This window comes from Nesoenas mayeri, assembly GCF_963082525.1.
Source record: "Nesoenas mayeri genome assembly, chromosome: 32".
Lineage (NCBI taxonomy): Eukaryota > Metazoa > Chordata > Aves > Columbiformes > Columbidae > Nesoenas > Nesoenas mayeri.
This window is the reverse complement of record NC_137570.1, coordinates 155,153-180,738: the sequence shown is the minus strand read 5'-3', so window position 1 is coordinate 180,738 and position 25,586 is coordinate 155,153. Positions and strand designations below refer to the sequence as shown.

At 57.4% G+C, this 25,586-nt stretch overlaps 2 protein-coding genes across 2 annotated transcripts in view; both read right to left on the bottom strand.

Annotated features, from left to right (window-relative positions):
* The window catches only part of LOC308051154 (helicase SRCAP-like), a gene marked incomplete at its 5' end in the record, with an annotated part of 35,425 nt that extends 25,272 nt beyond the window's left edge, over positions 1–10,153 (bottom strand). The window contains 2 exons of the mRNA XM_080361485.1: positions 6,225–6,332; positions 10,131–10,153. Of these exons, the coding sequence (XP_080217611.1) occupies positions 6,225–6,332; positions 10,131–10,153 (131 nt within the window). The remainder of the gene's footprint in view (positions 1–6,224; positions 6,333–10,130) is intronic.
* A 4,083-nt stretch (positions 10,154–14,236) lies between these two features.
* LOC308051153 (helicase SRCAP-like) overlaps positions 14,237–25,586 on the bottom strand; it is a gene marked incomplete at both ends in the record, with an annotated part of 61,643 nt that continues 50,293 nt past the window's right edge. Inside the window, 3 exons of the mRNA XM_080361484.1 lie at positions 14,237–14,410; positions 20,250–20,436; positions 24,414–24,550. Coding sequence (XP_080217610.1) covers positions 14,237–14,410; positions 20,250–20,436; positions 24,414–24,550 — 498 coding nt within the window. The remainder of the gene's footprint in view (positions 14,411–20,249; positions 20,437–24,413; positions 24,551–25,586) is intronic.

The window sequence follows — 25,586 nt, the reverse complement described above, 5'->3', positions numbered from 1 at the left end:
AGTCAATGGCACCCCAAAAATAACATGAGCCCCCCCAAAAATCAATGACACCCCCAAATAAGTCAATGGCACCCCAAAAATCAATGACCCCCCCAAAAATCAATGACACCCCCAAAAAGTCAATGACACCCCAAAAATAAGTGACACCCCCAAATAAATCAATGATACCCCAAAAATCAATGACTCCCCCACAAATCAATGACACCCCCAAATAAGTCAATGGCACCCCCAAATAAGTCAATGACACCCCAAAAATCAATGACCCCCCCCAAAAATCAATGACACCCCCCAAATAAGTCAATGGCACCCCCAAAAATCAATGACCCCCCCCAAAAATCAATGACACCCCCCAAATAAGTCAATGACACCCCCAAAATCAATGACCCCACCCACAAATCAATGACACCCCCAAATAAGTCAATGGCACCTCCAAAATCAATGATACCCCCAAAATCAATGACCCCCCCCAAAAAGTCAATGGCACCCCAAAAATAACGTGGACCCCCCCAAATAAGTCAATGACACCCCCAAAAATCAATGACACCCCCAAATAAGTCAATGACACCCCCAAGATAACATGAGCCCCCCCAAATAAGTCAATGACACCCCAAAAATCAATGACACCCCCAAAGTCAATGACCCCCCCAAAATGACCTGGACCCCCCCAAATATAACCATGAGACACCCCAAAAATCAATGACGCCCCCCAAAAATCAATGACACCCCCAAATAAGTCAATGGCACCCCAAAAATCAATGACACCCCCAAAAATCAATGACACCCCAAATAAGTCAATGACACCCCCAAAATCAATGACGCCCCCCAAAAATCAATGACACCCCCCAAATAAGTCAATGGCACCCCAAAAATCAATGACACCCCCAAAAATCAATGACACCCCCAAATATGTCAATGACACCCCAAAAATAACGTGGACCCCCCCAAATAAGTCAATGACACCCCCCAAAAATCAATGACACCCCCAAATAAGTCAATGACACCCCCAAGATAACATGAGCCCCCCCAAATAAGTCAATGACACCCCCAAAAATCAATGACACCCTCAAAGTCAATGACCCCCCCAAAATGACCTGGACCCCCCCAAATACAACCATGAGACACCCCAAAAATCAATGACACCCCAAAAATCAATGACATCCCCAAATAAGTCAATGGCACCCCAAAAATCAATGACACCCCCAAAAATCAATGACACCCCCAAAAAGTCAATGACACCCCAAAAATAACGTGGACCCCCCCAAATAAGTCAATGACACCCCAAAAATCAATGACCCCCCCAAAAATCAATGACACCCCCAAATAAGTCAATGACACCCCAAAAATCAATGACACCCCCAAAAATCAATGACACCCCCAAATAAGTCAATGACACCCCCAAGATAACATGAGCCCCCCCAAATAAGTCAATGACACCCCAAAAATCAATGACACCCTCAAAGTCAATGACCCCCCCAAAATGACCTGGACCCCCCCAAATACAACCATGAGACACCCCAAAAATCAATGACACCCCAAAAATCAATGACATCCCCAAATAAGTCAATGGCACCCCAAAAATCAATGACACCCCCAAAAATCAATGACACCCCCAAATAAGTCAATGACACCCTCAAAATCAATGACGCCCCCCAAAAATCAATGACACCCCCAAATAAGTCAATGGCACCCCAAAAATCAATGACACCCCCAAAAATCAATGACACCCCCAAATATGTCAATGGCACCCCAAAAATAACATGAGCCCCCCCAATAAATCAATGACACCCCCAAAAATCAATGACCCCCCCAAAATAAGCTGGACACCCCCAGAAATAAGCTGGACCTCCCCAAAAATCAATGACACCCCCAAAAGTCAATGACACCCCAAAAATAACATGAGCCCCCCTAATAAATCAATGACACCCCAAAAATCAATGACACCCCCAAGTAAGTCAATGACACCCCCAAAAATCAATGACACCCCAAAACCAATTGTTTGTTTGTTATTTTTGGGGTGTCCCCCGTTATTTTTGGGGTCCCCCCCCAATTATTTTTGGGGTCCCCCCATTATTCTTGGGGTCCCCCCCTGTTATTTTTGGGGTCCCCCCCCAATTATTTTTGGGGTCCCCCCCCTGTTATTCTTGGGGTCCCCCTCTGTTATTTTTGGGGTCCCCCCCTTGTTATTTTTGGGGTCCCCCCCAATTATTTTTGGGGTCCCCCCATTATTTTTGGGGTCCCCCCCTTTTATTTTTGGAGTCCCCCCATTATTTTTGGGGTCCCCCCGTTATTTTTGGGATTCCCCCCCTGTTATTTTTGGGGTGTCACCCCATTATTTTTGGGGTCCCCCTTCATTATTCTTGGGGTCCCCCCATTATTTTTGGGGTCCCCCCCGTTATCCTTGGGGTCCCCCCCCTGTTATTTTTGGGGTCCCCCCCCAATTATTTTTGGGGTCCCCCCCTGTTATTCTTGGGGTGTCCCCTCTCATTATTTTTGGGGGTCCCCCTTCGTTATTTTTGAGGTCCCCCCCTGTTATTTTTGGGGTCCCCCTCAATTATTTTTGGGGTCCCCCCCGTTATTTTTGGGGTCCCCCCCCGTTATTTTTGGGGTCCCCCCCTGTTATTTTTGGAGTCCCCTCCCCTTGTTATTTTTGGGGTCCCCATTACCTTGTGCAGCCGCCAGGGGGAGCCCCAAATTTTGGGGGGTCCCCTGGTTTTGGGGGGTCCCGGGGGGGGGGGGGCGCTGAGCGGGGTCAGGAGCGTCACTTGTGTGGGGGGGCCCAAAAGGGGGTGCTGCCCCCCCGCTGCCACCAAGGTGAACCACGTTACCTGTTGGGGGGGGGGGGGGACACCCCAAAATCAGCCCCAAAAGCACACAGATCGCCCCAAAATTACCCCCACCCCCCCCAATTCTGTGTCCCCCCCCGCCCATGTGTCACCCTATTTTGTGTCCCCCCCATTTTGTGTCCCCCCCCCCCCCAATTCTTGGTCTCCCCCGTTCTGTCCCCCCCCATGTTCCCCCATATCCCTCCATTGTCCCCCCATTGTCCCCCCATTATCCCCCCCATATCCCCCTATTTACCCCCCCATTGTCACCCCCTTGTCCCCATTGCCCCCCCCATGTCCCCCTATTTACCCCCCATTGTCACCCCATTGTCCCCCATTGCCCCCCATGTCCCCACTGCCCCCCCATATCCCCCTATTTACCCCCCCCATTGTTACCCCATTGTCCCCCCATGTCCCCATTACCCCCCCCATATCCCCCTATTTACCCCCCCATTGTCACCCGTGTCCCCCCATTGCCCCCCCATGTCCCCCCACTATCCCCACTGCCCCCCCATTTACCCCCCATTATCCCATTGTGCCCCCATTATCCCCCCCATATCCCCCCATTGTCCCCCCATGTCACCCCATTGTCCCCCATTGCCCCCCCATTATCCCCCCATTGTCCCTCCCATATCCCCCCCATATCCCCCATTGCCCCTCATCTCCCCCTATCTCCCCCCATTACCCCCCCATCTCCCCCCATTGTCCCCCCATATCCCCCATTGCCCCCCATTATTCCCCTATTACCCCCCCCATGTCCCCATTTACCCCCCCACTTCCCCTCTATATCCTCCCATTATCCCCCCATATTCCTCCCATATCCCCCCCATATTCCCCCATCTCCCCCCATTATCCCCCCCATGTCCCCATTTACCCCCCCACGTGCCCCCCATATCCCCCCCATGTCCCCATTTACCCCCCCATTATCCCCCCTATATCCCCCCATTGCCTCCCATCTCCCCCCCCATCCCCCCATAGTCCCCCCATGTCCCCATTTACCCCCCCATATCCCCCCATTATCCCATTGCCCCCCCATTATCCTTCCATTTACCCCCCCATGTCCCCATTGTCCCCCCATTATCCCCCCCCAATATCCCCCCATAGTCCTCCCCATATCCCTCCATTGTCCCCCCATATCGCCCCCATATTCCCCCCATTGTCCCCCCTATGTCCCCATTGCCGCCCAGGTCCCCATTTACCCCCCCATATCCCCCATGTTCCCCCATTATCCCCCCATTGTCCTCCCCATCTCCCCCCATTGTCCCCCCATATCCCCCCATTGTCCTCCCCATCTCCCCCCATTATTCCCCCATATCCCCCACTGTCCCCCCCATTATCCTTCCATTTACCCCCCCATGTCCCCCCATTATCCCATTGCCCCCCATATCCCCCCATGTCCCCCCATTATCCTCCCATTGCCCCCCCATTAACCTCCCATTCCCCCCCCCACGTCCCCCCCATATCCCCCACATTGCCCCCCCATGTCCCATTTACCCCCCTATATCCCCCCATTGTCCCCCCATTACCCCCCCATGTCCCCATTTACCCCCCCATATCCCCCCCCATATCCCCCCATTATCCCATCTCCCCCCATTATCCCCCCATATCCCCCATTGCCCCCCATTATCCCCCCATAACCCCCCCATGTCCCCATTTACCCCCCCATTATCCCCCCATGTTCCCATTTACCCCCCCATTATCTCCCCCATCTCCCCCCATTGTCCCCCCCATATCCCCCATTGCCCCCCATTATTCCCCTATTACCCCCCCATGTCCCCATTTACCCCCCCATCTCCCCCATATCCCCCCATCTCCCCCCATTATCCCCCCATATCCCCCATTGCCCCCCATTATCCCCCCATGTCCCCATTTACCCCCCCATTGTCCCCCCATTACCCCCCCATGTTCCCATTATCCCCTCCATATGCCTCCCCATATCCCCCTATGTCCCCCCCATGTCCCCCATTGTACCCCCCATGACCCCCATATATCCTCATCTCCCCCCATTATCCCATTGCCCCCCCATTATCCCCATATCCCCCCATTGTCCCCCCATCTCTCCCCATTACCCCCCCCATATCCCCCATTGCCCCCCATTATCCCCCCATTACCCCCTCATGTCCCCATTTATCCCCCCATTGCCCCCCATATCCCCCCATTACCCCCCCATGTTCCCATTTACCCCCCCATTGCCCCCCCACTACCCCCCATCTCCCCCCATATCCCCCCATTGTCCCCCCATATCCCCCCATTATCCCCCCATCTCCCCCCATATTCCCCCATTTACCCCCCCCATGTTCCCATTTACCCCCCCACGTCCCCCCCATCTCCCCCCATTATCCCCCCATCTCCCCCCATTACCCCCCCATATCCCCCATTGCCCCCCATTATTCCCCTATTACCCCCCCATGTCCCCATTTACCCCCCCCATTATCCCCCCCATATCCCCCCATTGCCCCCCCATCTCCCCCCATTATCCCCCTATCACCCCCCCATGTCCCCATTTACCCCCCCATATCCCCCATTGTCCCCCCCATGTCCCCCCTATCTCCCCCCATTATCCCATTGCCCCCCCAATTAACCCCCCATTGTCCCCCCATTTACCCCCCACGTCCCCCCCATTGTCCCCCCCATTATCCTATTGCCCCCCCATGTCCCCATTTTACCCCCCCATATCCCCCATTGTCCCCCCCATGTCCCCCCCATCTCCCCCCATTATCCCATTGCCCCCCCATTAACCCCCCACTGTCCCCCTATTTACCCCCCCACGTCCCCCTTATTGTCCCCCCATTATCCTATTGCCCCCCCATGTCCCCATTTACCCCCCCATATCCCCCATTGTCCCCCCCATGTCCCCCCCATCTCCCCCCCATTATCCCATTGCCCCCCCATTAACCCCCCATTGTCCCCCCCATTTACCCCCCCACGTCCCCCTTATTGTCCCCCCATTATCCTATTGCCCCCCCCATGTCCCCATTTACCCCCCCATATCCCCCATTGTCCCCCCCATGTCCCCCCCCATCTCCCCCCATTATCCCATTGCCCCCCCAATTAACCCCCCACTGTCCCCCCATTTACCCCCCCACGCCCCCCCATTGTCCCCCCATTATCCTATTGCCCCATGTCCCCATTTACCCCCCCATATCCCCCCCCATATCCCCCCATGTTCCCATTTACCCCCCCATTGCCCCCCCATTACCCCCCCATCTCCCCCCATTATCCCCCCCATATCCCCCCCATGTCCCCACTTACCCCCCCCTTATCCCCCCATATCCCCCCATTGCCCCCCCACTACCCCCCCATCTCCCCCCATACCCCCCCATTGCCCCCCCACTACCCCCCCATCTCTCCCCATACCCCCCCCATACCCCCCCCCATTGCCCCCCCCCATGCCCCCCCCACTCACGCGGCAGCCCGCGGGGGGGCGCCAGCGCCAGGTGCCTCAGGGGGGGCCCCAGGGTCACTTTGCTCCCCTGCAGCTGCAGCGTCAGCGGCTTCGCCCCCCCCCGCCTGGGGAGGGGGGGGCCACGCCTTGGGGGGGGATGGGGGGGGGGGGGGACCCCCCAAAGTGCCCGAGCCCCCCCCGGGGGTCACGACCCCCCCCGGGCGCTGAGCCAGGGCCGCCAGCTGCCCGATGCTCACCAGTTCCCCTGCTGGGGGGGGGGGGGACACAATTAGGGGGGACACCCCAATAATGGGGCAATGGGGGGGATGGATATTGGGGGGGACACTCCAATAATGGGGCAATGGAGGGGGATGGATATTGGGGGGACACAGTTATGGGGGACACCCCAATAATGGGGCAATGGGGGGGATGGATATTGGGGGGACATAATTAGGGGGGGACACCCCAATAATGGGGCAATGGGGGGGATGGATATTGGGGGGACACTCCAATAATGGGGAATGGAGGGGGGATGGATATTGGGGGGGACACAGTTATGGGGGACACCTCAATAATGGGGCAATGGGGGGGATGGATATTGGGGGGACACTCCAATAATGGGGAATGGAGGGGGATGGATATTGGGGGGACACAGTTATGGGGGACACCCCAATAATGGGCCAATGGGGGGGGATGGATATTGGGGGGACACTCCAATAATGGGGAATGGAGGGGGATGGATATTGGGGGGACACAGTTATGGGGGACACCCCAATAATGGGGCAATGGGGGGGGATGGATATTGGGGGGACACAGTTATGGGGGACACCCCAATAATGGGGCAATGGGGGGGGATGGATATTGGGGGGACACTCCAATAATGGGGCAATGGGGGGGGGATGGATATTGGGGGGACACCCCAATAATAGGGAATGGGGGGGAGAGTTATTGAGAGAACACAGTTATGGGGGGACACAGTTATGGGGGACACCTCAATAATGGGGAATGAGGGGGGATGGATATTGGGGGGACACAATGATGGGGGGACACAGTTATGGGGGACACCCCAATAATGGGGGAGTGGGGGAATGGGGGAAGGTTATTGGGGGGACACAATTATGGGGGGACACAATGATGGGGGACACCCCAATAATGGGGGAATGGGGGGAAGGTTATTGAGGGGACACAATTATGGGGGGGACACAGTTATGGGGGACACCCCAATAATGGGGCAATAGCGGGGGATGGTTACTGGGGGGACACTCCAATAATGGGGCAATGGGGGGGGATGGTTATTGAGGGGGCACCCCAATGATAAGGGGGGGATGGATATTGGGGGGACACCCCAATAATGGGGGCAATGGGAGAATGGGGGGGGAAGGTTATTGGGGGGGACACTCCAATAATGGGGGCAATGGGGGAATGGGGGGGGAAGGTTATTGGGGGGACACCCCAATAATGGGGGCAATGGGGGAATGGGGGGGCGAAGGTTATTGGAGGGACACCCCAATAATGGGGGCAATGGGGGGATAGTTATTGGGGGGACACAGTTATGGGGGACACCCCAATAATGGGGCAATGGGGGGGGATGGTTATTGGGGTGACACCCCAATAATGGGGGAATGGGGGGGGATGGATATTAGGGGGACACCCCAATAATGGGGGCACTGGGGGGATGGTTATTGGGGGGGGACACAGTTATGGGGGACACCCCAATAATGGGGGAAGGGGGGGAAGGTTATTAGGGGGACACAATTATGAGGGGGACACAATGATAGGGGGACATAATGATGGGGGGACACAGTTATGGGGGGACACAGTTATGGGGGACACCCCAATAATGGGGGAATGGGGGGAAGGTTATGGGGGGGACACAATGATGGGGGGGACACAATGGTGGGGGCACCTCAATAATGGGCGAATGGGGGGAAGGTTATTGGGGGGACACAGTTATGGGGGGACACCCCAATAATGGCGGAATGAGGGGAAGGTTATTGGGGGGACACCCCAATAATGGGGGCAATGGGGGGAAGGTGATTGGGGGGACACAATGATGGGGGGACAGAGTTATGGGGGACACCCCAATAATGGGGGAATAGGGGGGTTACTGGGGGGCTATTGGGGATTACTGGGGGGGTCATTGGGGGCTATTGGGGGGTTACTGGGGGGGTCACTGGGGGACTATTAGGGGGTAGTTTTGGGGGGCTATTGGGAGGTTACTGAGGGGTCATTGGGGGCTACTGGGGAGTTATTGGGGAGTTATTGGGGGGTTATTGGGGGGTCATTGGGGGGTTATTGGGGGCTAATGGGTTATTGGGGGGTATCGGGGGTCACTGGGGGTTATTGGGGGGCTATTGGGGGGTATCGGGGGGTCATTGGCGGTTATTGGGGGGTTAATTGAGGGGTCATTGGGGGCTATTGGGGGTTAATTTGGGGGTCATTGGGGGGTTATTGGGAGGTTATTGGGGGGTCATTGGGGGCTATTGGGAGGTTACTGGGGGCTATTGGTGGGTGGTTTTGGGGGGCTATTGGGGGGGCTATTGGGAGGTTACTGGGGGGTCATTGAGGGCTATTGGAGAGTTATTGGGGAGATATTGGGGGGTTAATGGGGGGTCATTGGGGGGGTTATTTGGGACTAATGGGTTATTGGGGGGTATCGGGGGTCACTGGGGGTTATTGGGGGGCTATTGGGGGGTATTGGGGGGTATCGGGGGGTCATTGAGGGTTATTGGGGGTTAGTTTTGGGGGTGGGGGGCTATTCGGGGGTCATTGGGGGCTATTGGGGAGTTATTGGGGGGTTAATGGGGGCTAATGGGGGGTTATTGGGGGCTAATGGGTTATTGGGGGGTATCGGGGGTCACTGGGGGTTATTGGGGGGTCATTGGGGGCTATTGGGGGTTAGTTTTGGGAGGCTATTGGCGGTTTATTGGGGGGTCATTGGGGGGTTATTGAGAGGTTACTGGGGGGTCATTGGGGGTTACTGGGGGTTAGTTTTGGGGGGCTATTGGGAGGTTATTGGGGGGTCATTGGGGAGACATTGGGGGGCTATTGAGGGGTTATTTGGGGGATTATTGGGGGCTACTGGGTTATTGGGGGGTATCGGGGGGTCACTGGGGGTTATTGGGGGTTAGTTTTGGGAGGCTATTGGGGGGTTACTGGGGGCTATTGGGGAGTTATTGGGGGGTTAATGGGGGCTAATGGGGGGTTATTGGGGGCTAATGGGTTATTGGGGGATATCGGGGGTCACTGGGGGTTATTGGGGGGCTATTGGGGGGTATTGGGGGGTATCGGGGGGTCACTGGGGGTTATTGGGGGTTAGTTTTGGGAGGCTATTGGGGGGCTATTAGGGGGTTACTGGGGGCTATTGGGGAGTTATTGGGGGGTTAATGGGGGCTAATGGGGGGTTATTGGGGGCTAATGGGTTATTGGGGGGTATCGGGGGTCACTGGGGGTTATTGGGGGGTCATTGGGGACTATTGGGGGTTAGTTTTGGGAGGCTATTGGCGGTTTATTGGGGGGTCATTGGGGGGTTATTGAGAGGTTACTGGGGGGTCATTGGGGGTTACTGGGGGTTAGTTTTGGGGGGCTATTGGGAGGTTATTGGGGGGTCATTGGGGAGACATTGGGGGGCTATTGAGGGGTTATTTGGGGGATTATTGGGGGCTACTGGGTTATTGGGGGGTATCGGGGGGGGGTCACTGGGGGTTATTGGGGGTTAGTTTTGGGAGGCTATTGGGGGGTTACTGGGGGCTATTGGGGAGTTATTGGGGGGTTAATGGGGGCTAGTGGAGGGTTATTGGGGGCTAATGGGTTATTGGGGGGTATCGGGGGTCACTGGGGGTTATTGGGGGGCTATTGGGGGGTATTGGAGGGTATCGGGGGGTCATGGGGGGGCAGTTTTGGGGGGGTTCCCATTGGGGTACTCACAGGGCAGGCGCGCCTGCATGTCGGGGGCCAGCAGGAGGCGCTGGGGGGTTCCGGGCAGCGCGTAGGCGGCCAAAGGGGGCGGGGCCGGGCCTTTAGCCCCGCCCACCGCGGGCCTGGCCGGGGCTCCGCCCCCTGCAGGGGCTGGGTGGGAATGGGGGGGGGGCGTGGTCAGTGCCAAAGCCACGCCCCCCCAGCTCTAACCCCACCCACAACCCTCCCTTGTAGTCCTGGCCCCGCCCATCCATCCAGGCCACGCCCATTGGGTTTAAGCCCCGCCCAGCCCCCCGTATACCCAGTTATGAAGCTCCGCCCCCTCTAGCCCCCTCCCTCCCGCCAAACCACACCCCTCTGGCTTAAGCCCCGCCCACCCTCAAGCTGATTGGCCATTGGATGGGTCTTGCCACGCCCACCCAGCGCTAAGCTCCGCCCCCTCGGTCCAGGCCATGTCCTTTTGTTTTAAGCCCCGCCCACCCTGGCTGCTCTACCAAGTGATAGTAATAGCTCCACCCACCCAGCTCTAAGCCCCGCCCCCTCCGTTCAGGCCACGCCCCTTTGCTTTAAGCCCTGCCAACCCAGGCTGCTCTATCAAGTGACAGCAATAACCCCGCCCACCACCTCAAGCCCCGCCCCTCCCACCAGGCCACGCCCCTCGGGCTTAAGCCCCACCCACCACCCTCGCTTTGCTAAGGGATGCTCTGGCCCCGCCCACCCATCTCTAAGCCCCACCCCTCTGCTTTAAGCCCCACCCATCACCCCCTCCCCATCCGGAGCCCCCCCCATTGAACAAGCCCCACCCATTCCCCAAGCCCCGCCCCCTCAAGCCCCGCCCCCCCTCCTCCCCCCCGCACTCACCGGGGGTGGGACTGGCAGTGGGCGTGGCCAGCGCGGGCAGCAGCGTGGGCGTGGCCCGAGGGGGCGGGGCCGCCAGGGCCAATCCCAGAGGGGGCAGCAAGGGGGCGGGGCCAGCGGCGGGAGTGGGCGTGGCCACGCCAGTGCCTGGTGCCACGGGGGCGGGGTTAACCACGGCGGGGGCGGGGCTTAAAGGGGCGGGGTTTATTGGAGCGGTGGGCGGGGCTTGCGGCAACGTGACCACAGGGGGGGCGGCGGTTACCAGCAGGGGGGCGGGGCTTGTGGGGAGAGGGGCGTGGCCTGCGGGGGCGGGGTTGGTTGGTATGGGGGTGGGGTTGGGGGGTGGAGGGGCGGGGTTGGGGGGCGTGGCCACGCCCAAGGGGGCGGGGCGGGGCGGGGCCAGCAGCAGCACCGCCCGGTTCTCGGCACGCGCCACTGGCTGCAGCATCCTGAGGGGGGGGGGCGGGGGGGGGAAGGGGGGGAGAAGGGGGGCAAAGGTCAGAGGTCAGATGGGGGCAGTGACCCCCGTGACCCCCCCCACAGTGTCCCCAAGGTCACCCCAGTGTCCCCAAGGGTCCCCAATCCCCCCATCCCCCCAATATGTCCCAAATCCCCCCCAGTGTCCCCAATTCCCCCCAATGTCCCCAACTCCCCCAATGTCCCCAACCCCCCCAGTGTCCCCAATATGTCCCCAACCCCCCCAGTGTCCCCAATGGCCCCAACCCCCCTCAGTATCCCCAATGTCCCCAATGTCTCCAACCCCCGCAATGTCCCCAAGTGTCCCCAACCCCCGCAATGTCCCCAACCCCCCCAAATGTCCCCCATTGTCCCCAATCCCCCCAGTGCCCCAATGTCATCAAGACCCCAATATGTCCCCAATGTCCCCAAACCCCCCAATGTCCCCAAGACCCCAATATGTCCTCAATGTCCCCAAACCCCCCAATGTCCCCAAGACCCCAATATGTCCCCAACCCCCCCAGTGTCCCCAATGTCCCCAAGACCCCAACATGTCCCCAACCCCCCAATTGTCTCCAACTCCCCAAGTGTCCCCAACCCCCCAATTGTCCCCCAGTGTCTCCAACCCCCCAAGACCCCAATATGTCCCCAACCCCCTCAATGTCCCCAACTCCCCCAATGACCCCAAGTGTCCCCAACCCCCCAAGTGTCCCCAAGTGTCCCCAATTCCCCCAATGTCCCCCAGTGTCCCCAACCCCCCCAACCCCCCAATTGTCCCCAACCCCCCCATTGTCCCCAATGTCCCCAACCCCGCCAATGTCCCCAATGTCCCCAAGTGCCCCCAACCCCCCAGTGTCCCCAAGAGCCCAATATGTCCCCAACCCCCCCCATGTCCCCAATGTCCCCAAGACCCCAATATGTCCCCAACCCCCCCAAAGAGCCCAATATGTCCCCAACCCCCCCAATGTCCCCAATGTCCCCAACCCCCCACAATGTCCCCAAGACCCCAATATGTCCCCAACCCCCCAATTGTCCCCAACCCCCACAGTGTCCCCAGCCCCCCCAAGAGCCCAATATGTCCCCAACCCCCTCACTGTCCGCAATCCCCCCAATGACCCCCAGTGCCCCAACCCCCCCAACCCCCCAATTGTCCCCAACCCCCCCAGTGTCCCCAATGTCCCCAATGTCCCCCAGTGTTCCCAACCCCCCCAATGTCCCCAAGACCCCAATATGTCCCCAACCCCCCCCGCAATGTCCCCAATGTCCCCAACCTCCGCAATGTCCCCAAGACCCCAATATGTCCCCAACCCCCCAATTGTCCCCAACCTCCCAGTGTCCCCAACCCCCACAATGTCCCCCAGTGTCCCCAACGCCCCCAAGACCCCAATATGTCCCCAACCCCCCCAGTGTCCCCAAGACCCCAATATGTCCCCAATGTCCCCAACCCCCCCAATGTCCCCAACCCCCCCATTGTCCCCAATCCCCCCAGTGTCCCCAAGGTCCCCAAGACCCCAATATGTCCCCAGCCCCCCCAGTGTCCCCAAGTGTCCCCAATCTCCCCAGTGTCCCCAACCCCCCCAATGCCCCCAAGTGTCCCCAACCCCCCCAGTGTCCCCAATGTCCCCAACCCCCACAATGTCCCCCAGTGTCCCCAATGCCCCCAAGACCCCAATATGTCCCCAATCCCCCCAGTGTCCCCAAGACCCCAATATGTCCCCAATACTCCCAGTGTCCCCAACCCCCCCCAGTGTCCCCAATGTCCCCAATGTCCCCAACCCTCCCAAGACCCCAATATGTCCCCAACCCCCCCAATGTCCCCAATGTTCCCAAGACCCCAATATGTCCCCAGGCCCCCAGTGTCCATAACCCCCCCAACGTCCCCAATGTCCCCAAGACCCCAATATGTCCCCAATGTCCCCAATCCCCCCAGTGTCCCCAATATCCCCAAGACCCCAATATGTCCCCACACCCCCAAGACCCCAATATGTCCTCAACCCCCTCATTGTCCCCAATGTCCCCAAGACCCCAATATGTCCCCAACCCCCCCAGTGTCCCCAACCCCCCCAATGACCCCAATGTCCCCAATGTCCCCAATGTCCCCAACCCCCCAATTGTCCCCAACCTCCCCATTGTCCCCAATGTCCCCAATGACCCCAATATGTCCCCAACCCCTCCAGTGTCCCCAACCCCCTCAATGTCCCCAGGTGCCCCCAACCCCCCCAATGTCCCCAATCCCCCTAGTGCCTCCAATCCCCCCAATGTCCCCAAGACCCCAATATGTCCCCAGTGTCCCCAATCCCCCCACTGTCCCCAATACCCCAATATGTCCCCAACCCCCCAATTGTCCCCAATGTCCCCAATCCCCCCAGTGTCTCCAACCCCCCCAATGTCCCCAGGACCCCAATATGTCCCCAACCCCCCCAAGACCCCAATATGTCCCCAATCCCCCCAATGTCCCCAACCCCCCCAACATCCCCAATGTCCCCAAGACCCCAATATGTCCCCAACCCCCTCATTGTCCCCAATTGTCCCCAACTCCCCCAATGTCCCCCAGTGTCCCCAATGTCCCCAAGACCCCAATATGTCCCCAACCCCTCCACTGTCCCCAATGTCCCCAAGACCCCAATATGTCCCCAACCCCCTCAATGTCCCCAACCCCCCCAAGACCCCAATATGTCTCCAACCCCCCCATTGTCCCCAACCCCCTCAATGTCCCCAACCCCCCCAATGTCCCCAACCCCCCCAATGTCCCCAATGTCCCCAACCGCCCCATTGTCCCCAATGTCCCCAATGTCCCCTACCTGTTGACTTTCATGCGCACGGGCTTGGGCCGGGGGGGGGGGTCGGGGGCGGCCGCCACGTCCTCCAGGAGGCGCCGCGTGACGCGCCAGCGCGGCAGGAAGTGGTCGGCGGCGTAACGGGAAATGTGGCCCTCCATGGCCACCAGCAGGAACGGGGACAGGTCCACGTGCTGTGGGGACAATGGGGACAGCTGGGGTCATTTGGGGTCATTCGGGGTCACTCGGGGTCATTCGGAATCATATGGGGTCATCTTGGGTCACTCGGGGTCATGTGGGGTCAACTGGGGTCATATGGGGTCATCCCAGGTCACTCAGGGTCATATGGGGTCACCCAGTGACAATGGGGACACCAGTGACTCCAGGGACACTAATGACACCAGTGACACCCAGTGACACACAATGACACCCAATGACACCAATGACTCCCAATGACAATGGGGACACCCAATGACACCAGGGACACCAATGACACCCAATGACACCAATGACACCAGTGACACCAATGACACCAATGACACCAGTGACACCCAATGACACCCAATGACACCAGGGACACGAGGGATAGTGACTCCAATGACACCCAATGACACCCAGTGACACCAGTGACACCCAATGACACCAAGGACACCAGTGACACCAATGACACCCAATGACATCCAATGACACCAGTGACACCAATGACACCAGGGATAGTGACACCAGTGACACCAATGACACCAGTGACACCAAGGACACCAATGACACCCAATCACACCAGTGACACCAATGACACCAATGACACCAGTGACACCAGTGACACCAATGACACCAGGGACACCAGTGACACCCAATGACACCCAATGACACCAGTGACACCAGTGACACCAATGACACCAATGACACCCAGTGACAATGGGGACACCAGGAAGTGGTCGGTGGTGTAACGGGAAATGTGGTCCCCCATGGGAACCAGCAGGAACGGGGACAGGTCCACGTGCTGCGGGGACAATGGGGACAGCTGGGGTCATCTGGGGTCATTCGGGGTCACTCGGGGTCATTCGGAATCATATGGGGTCATCTTGGGTCACTCGGGGTCATCTGGGGTCAACTGGGGTCATACGGGGTCATCCCAGGTCACTCAGGGTCATACGGGGTCACCCAGTGACAATGGGGACACCAGTGACTCCAGGGACACTAATGACACCAATGACACCAGTGACACCCAATGACACCCAATGACACCAATGACACCCAATGACAATGGGGACACCCAATGACACCAGGGACACCAATGACACCCAATGACACCAATGACACCACTGACACCAATGACACCAGTGACACCAGTGACACCCAATGACACCCAATGACACCAGGGACACGAGGGATAGTGACTCCAATGACACCCAATGACACCCAGTGACACCAGTGACACCCAATGACACCAAGGACACCAGTGACACCAATGACACCCAATGACATCCAATGACACCAGTGACACCAATGACACCAGGGATAGTGACACCAGTGACACCAATGACACCAGTGACACCAAGGACACCAATGACACCCAATGACACCAGTGACACCAATGACACCAATGACACCAGTGACACCAGTGACACCAATGACACCAGGGACACCAGTGACACCCAATGACACACCAATGACACCAATGACACCCAGTGACAATGGGGACACCAGGAAGTGGTCGGTGGTGTAACGGGAAATGTGGTCCCCCATGGGAACCAGCAGGAACGGGGACAGGTCCACGTGCTGTGGGGACAATGGGGACAGCTGGGGTCATCTGGGGTCATTCGGGGTCACTCGGGGTCATTCGGAATCATATGGGGTCATCTTGGGTCACTCAGGGTCATGTGGGGTCAACTGGGGTCATACGGGGTCATCCCAGGTCACTCAGGGTCATACGGGGTCACCCAGTGACAATGGGGACACCAGTGACTCCAGGGACACTAATGACACCAATGACACCAGTGACACCCAATGACACCCAATGACACCAATGACACCCAATGACAATGGGGACACCCAATGACACCAGGGACACCAATGACACCCAATGACACCAATGACACCAGTGACACCAATGACACCAATGACACCAGTGACACCCAATGACACCCAATGACACCAGGGACACGAGGGATAGTGACTCCAATGACACCCAATGACACCCAGTGACACCAGTGACACCCAATGACACCAATGACACCAGTGACACCCAATGACACCAATGACACCAATGACACCAATGACACCAGTGACACCAGTGACACCAATGACACCCAATGACAACCAGTGACACCAGTGACACCAATGACACCCAATGACACCAGGGACACCAGGGATAGTGATACCAGTGACACCCAATGACACCAGTGACATCCAATGACACCAGTGACACCCAATGACACCAATGACACCAATGACACCAGTGACACCCAGTGACACCAGTGACACCAGTGACACCCAATGACACCAGTGACACCCAATGACACCAATGACACCAATGACACCAGTGACACCCAGTGACACCAATGACACCAGTGACACCCAATGACACCAGTGACACCCAATGACACCAGTGACACCCAGTGACACCAATGACACCAGTGACACCAATGACACCAATGACACCCAATGACACCAATGACACCAGTGACACCCAATGACACCCAATGACACCAGTGACACCAATGACACCAGTGACACCCAATGACACCAGTGACACCAGTGACACCCAGTGACACCAGTGACACCAGTGACACCAATGACACCCAATGACACCAGTGACACCAATGACACAAATGACACCAATGACACCCAATGACACCAATGACACCAGTGACACCAGTGACACCCAGTGACACCAGTGACACCAATGACACCAATGACACCAGTGACACCCAATGACACCCAATGACACCAGGGACACCAGGGATAGTGACACCAATGACACCCAATGACACCAGTGACATCAATGACACCCAATGACACCAGTGACACCCAATGACACCAGTGACACCCAATGATACCAGTGACACCAATGACACCAATGACACCCAATGACACCAATGACACCCAATGATACCAGTGACACCAATGACACCAATGACACCAGTGACACCAATGACACCAGTGACATCAGTGACACCCAATGACACCAGTGACACCAGGGACACCAGGGACACCAGGGACAGGGACACCAGTGACACCCAGTGACACCCCCTGTCCCTCCAGGGCCACCAGGTTGAATGGGGACAGTGACACGTGCTGTGGGGACACCAGTGTCACCCCAGTGTCCCCACAAGTGTCTCTATGTCCCCAAATGTGTCACCCCAGTGTCTCTATGACCCCAAATGTGTCACCCCAGTGTCCCCACAAGTGTCCCTATGTCCCCAAATGTGTCACCCCAGTGTCTCTATGTCCCCAATTGTGTCACCCCAGTGTCCCTATGTCCCCAATTGTGTCACCCCAGTGTCTCTGTGTCCCTAATTGTGTCACCCCAGTGTCTCTATGTCCCCAATTGTGTCACCCCAGTGTCCCCACAAATGTCTCTGTGTCCCCAATTGTGTCACCCCAATGTCACTCCAGTGTCCCTATGTCCCCAATTGTGTCACCTCAGTGTCCCTATGTCCCCAAATGTGTCACCTTAGAGTGCCTCTATGTCCCCAAAGGTGTCACCTCAGTGTCTCTATGACCCCAAATGTGTCACCTTAGAGTGTCTCTGTGTCCCCACAAGTGTTTCTATGTCCCCAACTGTGTCACTCCAGTGTCCCTATGTCCCCAATTGTGTCACCCCAGTGTCCCTATGTCCCTAAACGTGTCACCTTAGAGTGTCTCTGTGTCCCCACAAGTGTCACTCCAGTGTCCCTATGTCCCTAATTGTGTCACCCCAGTGTCCCCACAAGTGTCCCTATGTCCCCAATTGTGTCACCCCAGTGTCCCTATGTCCCCAATTGTGTCACCCCAGTGTCCCCACAAGTGTCCCGATGTCCCCAATTGTGTCACCCCAGTGTCCCTATGTCCCCAATTGTGTCACCCCAGTGTCCCCACAAGTGTCCCTATGTCCCCAATTGTGTCACCCCAGTGTCCCTATGTCCCCAATTGTGTCACCCCAGTGTCCCCACAAGTGTCCCTATGTCCCCAATTGTGTCACCCCAGTGTCCCTATGTCCCCAATTGTGTCACCCCAGTGTCCCCACAAGTGTCCCTATGTCCCCAATTGTGTCACCCCAATGTCCCTATGTCCCTAAATGTGTCACCTTAGAGTGTCTCTGTGTCCCCACAAGTGTCACTCCAGTGTCCCTATGTCCCTAATTGTGTCACCCCAGTGTCTGTATGTCCCTAAATGTGCCACCCCAGTGTCCCCACAAGTGTCACCCCAGTGTCCCTATGACCCCAAATGTGTCACTCCAGTGTCCCCACAAGTGTCTCTATGTCCCCAATTGTGTCACCCCAGTGTCTCTATGTCCCTAATTGTGTCACTCCAGTGTCCCTATGTCCGCAACTGTGTCACCCCAGTGTCTGTATGTCCCTAATTGTGTCACCTCAGTGTCTCTATGACCCCAAATGTGTCACCCCAGTGTCCCTATGTCCCCAACTGTGTCACCTTAGAGTGTCTCTGTGTCCCCAATTGTGTTACCCCAGTGTCTCTGTGTCCCTAATTGTGTCACCCCAGTGTCTCTATGTCCCCAATTGTGTCACCCCAGTGTCCCTATGTCCCTAAACGTGTCACCTTAGAGTGTCTCTGTGTCCCCACAAGTGTCACTCCAGTGTCCCTATGTCCCTAATTGTGTCACCCCAGTGTCCCCACAAGTGTCTCTATGTCCCCAATTGTGTCACCCCAGTGTCCCTATGTCCCTAAACGTGTCACCTTAGAGTGTCTCTGTGTCCACACAAGTGTCACCCCAGTGTCCCTATGTCCCCAATTGTGTCACTCCAGTGTCTGTATGTCCCTTATTGTGTCACCCCAGTGTCTCTATGACCCCAAATGTGTCACCCCAGTGTCCCTATGTCCCCAACTGTGTCACCTTAGAGTGTCTCTATGTCCCCAATTGTGTCACCCCAGTGTCTCTGTGTCCCCAATTGTGTCACCCCAGTGTCCCTATGACCCCAAATGTGTCACTCCAGTGTCCCCACAAGTGTCCCTATGTCCCCAAATGTGTCACCCCAGTGTCTCTATGTCCCCAATTGTGTCACCCCAGTGTCCCTATGTCCCCAACTGTGTCACCTTAGAGTGTCTCTATGTTCCCAATTGTGTCACCCCAGTGTCTGTGTCCCTAATTGTGTCACCCCAGTGTCCCTATGTCCCCAATTGTGTCACCTCAGTGTCCCCACAAGTGTCTCTGTGTCCCCAATTGTGTCACCCCAGTGTCACCCCAGTGTCACTCCAGTGTCCCTATGTCCCCAATTGTGTCACCCCAGTGTCCCTATGTCCCCAACTGTGTCACCTTAGAGTGCCTCTATGTCCCCAAAGGTGTCACCTCAGTGTCTCTATGACCCCAAATGTGTCACCTTAGAGTGTCTCTGTGTCCCCACAAGTGTTTCTATGTCCTCAACTGTGTCACTCCAGTGTCCCTATGTCCCTAAATGTGTCATCCCAATGTCCCTATGTTCCCAACTGTGTCACCCCAGTGTCTCTATGACCCCAAATGTGTCACCCCAGTGTCTCTATGACCTCAATTGTGTCACCCCAGTGTCCCCACAAGTGTCCCTATGTCCCCAATTGTGTCACCCCAGTGTCCCTATGTCCCTAAATGTGTCACCCCAGTGTCTCTCTCTCCCCAAATGTGTCACCCCAGTGTCCCTATGACCCCAAATGTGTCACTCCAGTGTCCCCACAAGTGTCCCTATGTCCCCAATTGTGTCACCCCAGTGTCTCTATGACCCCAATTGTGTCACCCCAGTGTCCCCACAAGTGTCTCTATGTCCCCAAACACGTCACCCTAGACCCCCTCCGACCCCCCAAGTGCCCCCCCAAGCGCCACCCCTGCGTCCCCAGTGTCACCTGGAAGGGCAGCGGGTCCAGGGCGCGCAGCACCAGGGCGGCGGTGACGAAGTTGAGCCCGTCGGTGACGAAGGGGGAGGTGACGGGCCGGGGCTCGAACAGGTCGGGGTGGTTGCACACCTTGCGCAGCTGCATCAGCACGTTGATCACGCTCATGAAGTGGCCGCTGGCCAGCGTGGCCTTGGTGCTGCGGGGACACGGGGACGTTGGGGACAATGGGGGCGATGGGGACATTGGGGGTAATGGGGGTGTTGAGGGCGACGGGGACATTGGGGGCAATGGGGACATTGGAGTCAATGGGGACAATGGAGACAATGGGGTCAATGGGGACACTGGGAGCAATGGGGACATTGGGGACAATGGGAGCGATGGGGTCAATGGAGTCAATGGGGGCAATGGGGTCAATGGGGACAAAGAGGTCAATGGGGATATTGGGGACAATGGGAGCGATGGGGTCAATGGAGTCAATGGGGACAATGGGGGCAATGGGGTCAATGGGGACATTGGAGTCAATGGGGACAATGGGGGCAATGGGGACAAAGGGGGCAATGGGGACATTGGGGGCAATGGGGATATTGGAGTCAATGGGGATAATGGGGGCAATGGGGACAATGGGGACATTGGAGTCAATGGGGATAATGGGGATAATGGGGACATTGGGGGCAATGGGGACATTGGGGTCATTAGAGTCAATGGGGACACTGGGAGCAACAGGGGCAACGGGGGCAATGGGGGCAATAAGGACATTGGGGGCTATGGGGACATTGGGGTCATTAGAGTCAATGGGGACAATGGGGGCAATGGGGACAATGGGACATTGGATTCAATGAGGACATTGGAGTCAATGGGGGCAATGGGGACATTGGGGGCAATGGGGACAATGGGGGCAATGGAGACAATGGGGACAATGGGGTCAATGGGGGCAATGGGGACACTGGGGGCAATCGGGACATTTGGGGACATGGGGCCACGGCATCAGCTGCATCAGCACGTTGACCACGCTCATGAAGTGGCCGCTGGCCAGCGTGGCCTTGGTGCTGCGGGGACACGGGGACGTTGGGGACGATGGGGACAATGGGGGTAATGGGGGTAATGGGGGTAAGGGAGGCAATGGGGGCAATGGGGACACTAGGGGTAATGGGGGCATTTGGGTCATTAGAGTCAATGGGGACATTGGGAGCAATGGAGGCAATGGGGGCAATGGGGACAAAGAGGTCAATGGGGACAATGGGGACATTGGGGGCAATGGGGACATTGGAGTCAATGAGGACACTGGAGTCAATGGGGACAATGGGAGTGATGGGGTCAATGGAGTCAATGGGGACATTGGGGGCAATGGGGACATTGGAGTCAATGAGGACATTGGAGTCAATGGGGACAATGGGAGTGATGGGGTCAATGGAGTCAATGGGGACATTGGGGGCAATGGGGACATTGGAGTCAATGAGGACATTGGAGTCAATGGGGACAATGGGAGCGATGGGGTCAATGGAGTCAATGGGGACAATGGGGCAATGGGGACATTGGAGTCAATGGGGGTAATGGGGGCAATGGGGACAATGGGGGCAATGGGGTCAATGGGGACACTGGAGTCAATGGGGACATTGGGAGTAATGGGGACAATGGCGTCAATGAGGACAATGGGGACAATGGGGGTGATGGGGTCAATGGGGACAATGGGGGCAATGGGGGTGATGGGGTCAATGGGGACAATGGGGGCAATGGAGTCAATGGGGACAAAGGGGTCAATGGGGTCAATGGGGTCATCGGGGGCGATGGGGACATTGGAGTCAATGGGGACAATGGGGACAACGGGGACAATGGAGACAATGGGGTCAATGGGGGCAATGGGGACAATGGAGACAATGGGGTCAATGGGGACAATGGGGTCAATGGGGACACTGGGGGCAATGGGGACAATGGGGACAATGGGGTCAATGGGGACACTGGGGGCAATGGGGACAAAGGCGTCAATGGGGTCAATGGGGACACTGGGGGTAACGGGGTCAATGGAGACATTGGAGTCAATGGAGACATTGGAGTCAATGGGGACCTTGGAGTCAATGAGGACACTGGGGGCAATGGGGGGTGTGGGTGGCTCTGGGGGGGTCTCAGATGACACAGGTGACATTGGGGACAATGAGGACAATGGGGGTGATGGGGGCGATGGGGCCATTGGAGTCAATGGGGACAATGGGGTCAATGGGGACATTGGGGGTAACGGGGTCAATGGGGACATTGGAGTCAATGGGGACATTGGAGTCAATGGAGACATTGGGGGCAATGGGGACACTGGGGGGATCTCAGGTGACACGGGGGGGTCTCAGGTGACACAGGGGGGTCCCAGGTGACATTGGGGACATCACGGTGACACCGACCTGGCCTGCCCCATGAAGTCGTCGTACAGGCAGCGCTGGCGCCGCGACAGGGGATGGGCCATGGGGACATGGGGACACTGGGGGGTGTGGGTGGCTCTAGGGGGGTCTCAGGTGACACAGGTGACATTGGGGACAATGGGGGTAATGGAGGTGATGGGGGCAATGGGGACATTGGAGTCAATGGGGATAATGGGGTCAATGGAGACATTGGAGTCAATGGGGACATTGGGGGCAATGGGGGTAATGGGGTTAATGGGGGCAATGGAGTCATTAGAGTCAATGGGGACATTGGGGTCATTAGTCAATGGGGACATTGGGAGCAATGGGGACAATGGGGGCGATGGGGGCGATGGGGGCAATGGGGTCAATGGGGTCATCGGGGGCGATGGGGACATTGGAGTCAATGGAGACAAAGGGGTCAATGGGGACACTGGGGGTAATGGGGTCATTGGGGGCAATGAGGACATTGGAGTCAATGGGGACAATGGGGACAATGGAGTCAATGGGAACAATGGGGTCAATGGGGACACTAGGGGCGATGGGGTCAATAGGGACACTGGGGTCAATGGGGGCAATGGGGACATTGGGGGCAATGGGGACAAAGGGGTCAATGGGGTCAATGGGGACACTGGGGGTAACGGGGTCAATGGAGACATTGGAGTCAATGGAGACATTGGAGTCAATGGGGACCTTGGAGTCAATGGGGACACTGGGGGCAATGGGGGGTGTGGGTGGCTCTGAGGGGGTCTCAGATGACACAGGTGACATTGGGGACAATGGGGACAATGGGGGTGATGGGGGCGATGGGGCCATTGGAGTCAATGGGGACAATGGGGTCAATGGGGACATTGGGGGTAACGGGGTCAATGGGGACATTGGAGTCAATGGGGACATTGGAGTCAATGGGGACATTGGGGGCAATGGGGACACTGGGGGGATCTCAGGTGACACGGGGGGGTCTCAGGTGACACAGGGGGGTCCCAGGTGACATTGGGGACATCACGGTGACACCGACCTGGCCTGCCCCATGAAGTCGTCGTACAGGCAGCGCTGGCGCCGCGACAGGGGATGGGCCATGGGGACATGGGGACACTGGGGGGTGTGGGTGGCTCTAGGGGGGTCTCAGGTGACACAGGTGACATTGGGGACAATGGGGGTAATGGGGGTGATGGGGGCAATGGGGACATTGGAGTCAATGGGGATAATGGGGTCAATGGAGACATTGGAGTCAATGGGGACATTGGGGGCAATGGGGGTAATGGGGTTAATGGGGGCAATGGAGTCATTAGAGTCAATGGGGACATTGGGGTCATTAGTCAATGGGGACACTGGGAGCAATGGGGACAATGGGGGCGATGGGGGCGATGGGGGCAATGGGGTCATTGGGGGCGATGGGGACATTGGAGTCAATGGAGACAAAGGGGTCAATGGGGACACTGGGGGTAATGGGGTCATTGGGGGCAATGAGGACATTGGAGTCAATGGGGACAATGGGGACAATGGAGTCAATGGGGACAATGGGGTCAATGGGGACACTAGGGGCGATGGGGTCAATGGGGACACTGGGGTCAATGGGGGCAATGGGGACATTGGGGGCAATGGGGACAAAGGGGTCAATGGGGACACTGGGGGTAACGGGGTCAATGGAGACATTGGAGTCAATGGAGACATTGGAGTCAATGGGGACATTGGAGTCAATGGGGGGTGTGGGTGGCTCTGGGGGGTCTCAGGTGACACTGGGGGTCCCAGGTGACATTGGGGACAATGGGGACACGGTGACACCGACCTGGCCTGCCCCATGAAGTCGTCGTACAGGCAGCGCTGGCGCCGCGACAGGCGGCACCGCAGCACGTGCTCGAACTTCTGCGGCATCTGCTTCTCCACGTCCACCTTGAGGCGGCGCAGCAGGAACGGCCGCAGCACCTGAACCCCCCCCCGGAACAAAACGGGGGGGGGTCACCCCAAAATATGGATGGGGGACACCCCCCGGAATGGGGGGACGTGGAATGGGTGGGACATGAAATAAGGGGGGGAACTGAAATAGGGGGGAACGCAAATAGGGGGGACTGGAAGTGCGGGGGAAGGTGAAAGAGGGAGGACCTGAAATAGGGGGAACCTGAAATAGGGGGAACCTGAAATAGGGGGGACCGCAAATAGGGGGGACCTGAAATAGGTGGGACCTGAAATATGGGGAACCATGAAATAGGGGGGAACCCTGAAACAGGGGGAACCTGAAATAAGGGGGACCCGAGATAGGGGGGAACGCAAATAGGGGGGACTGGAAGTGCGGGGGAAGGTGAAAGAGGGAGGACCTGAAATAAGGGGGAACCTGAAATAGGGGGAACCTGAAATAGGGGGGACTGCAAATAGGGGGGACCTGAAATAGGTGGGACCTGAAATAAGGGGAACCATGAAATAGGGGGGAACCCTGAAACAGGGGGAACCTGAAATAAGGGGGACCCGAGATAGGGGGGAACGCAAATAGGGGGGACTGGAAGTATGGGGGAAGGTGAAAGAGGGGGGACCTGAAATAGGGGGGACCTGAAATAGGTGGGACCTGAAATATGGGGAACCCTGAAACGCGGGGAACCTGAAATAGGGGCGACCTGAAATAGGGGGGAACGCAAATAGGGGGGACTGGAAGTACGGGGGAAGGTGAAAGAGGGGGGACCTGAAATAGGGGGGAGCTTCAAATAGGGGGGACCCAAAATAGGGGGGAAACTGAAATATGGGGGACTGGAAATACAGGGGAACATGAAATAGGGGGAACTCTGAAATAGGGGGGACCCAAAATAGGGGGGAACCTGAAATATGAGGGACCTGAAATAGGGGGGAGCCCGAAATAGGGGGGACCTGAAACAAGGGGGACTCTGAAATATGGGGGACCTGAAATAGGGGGGAACCTGAAATAGAGGGGACCGGAAATACAGGGGAACAAGAAAGAGGGGGGACTCTGAAA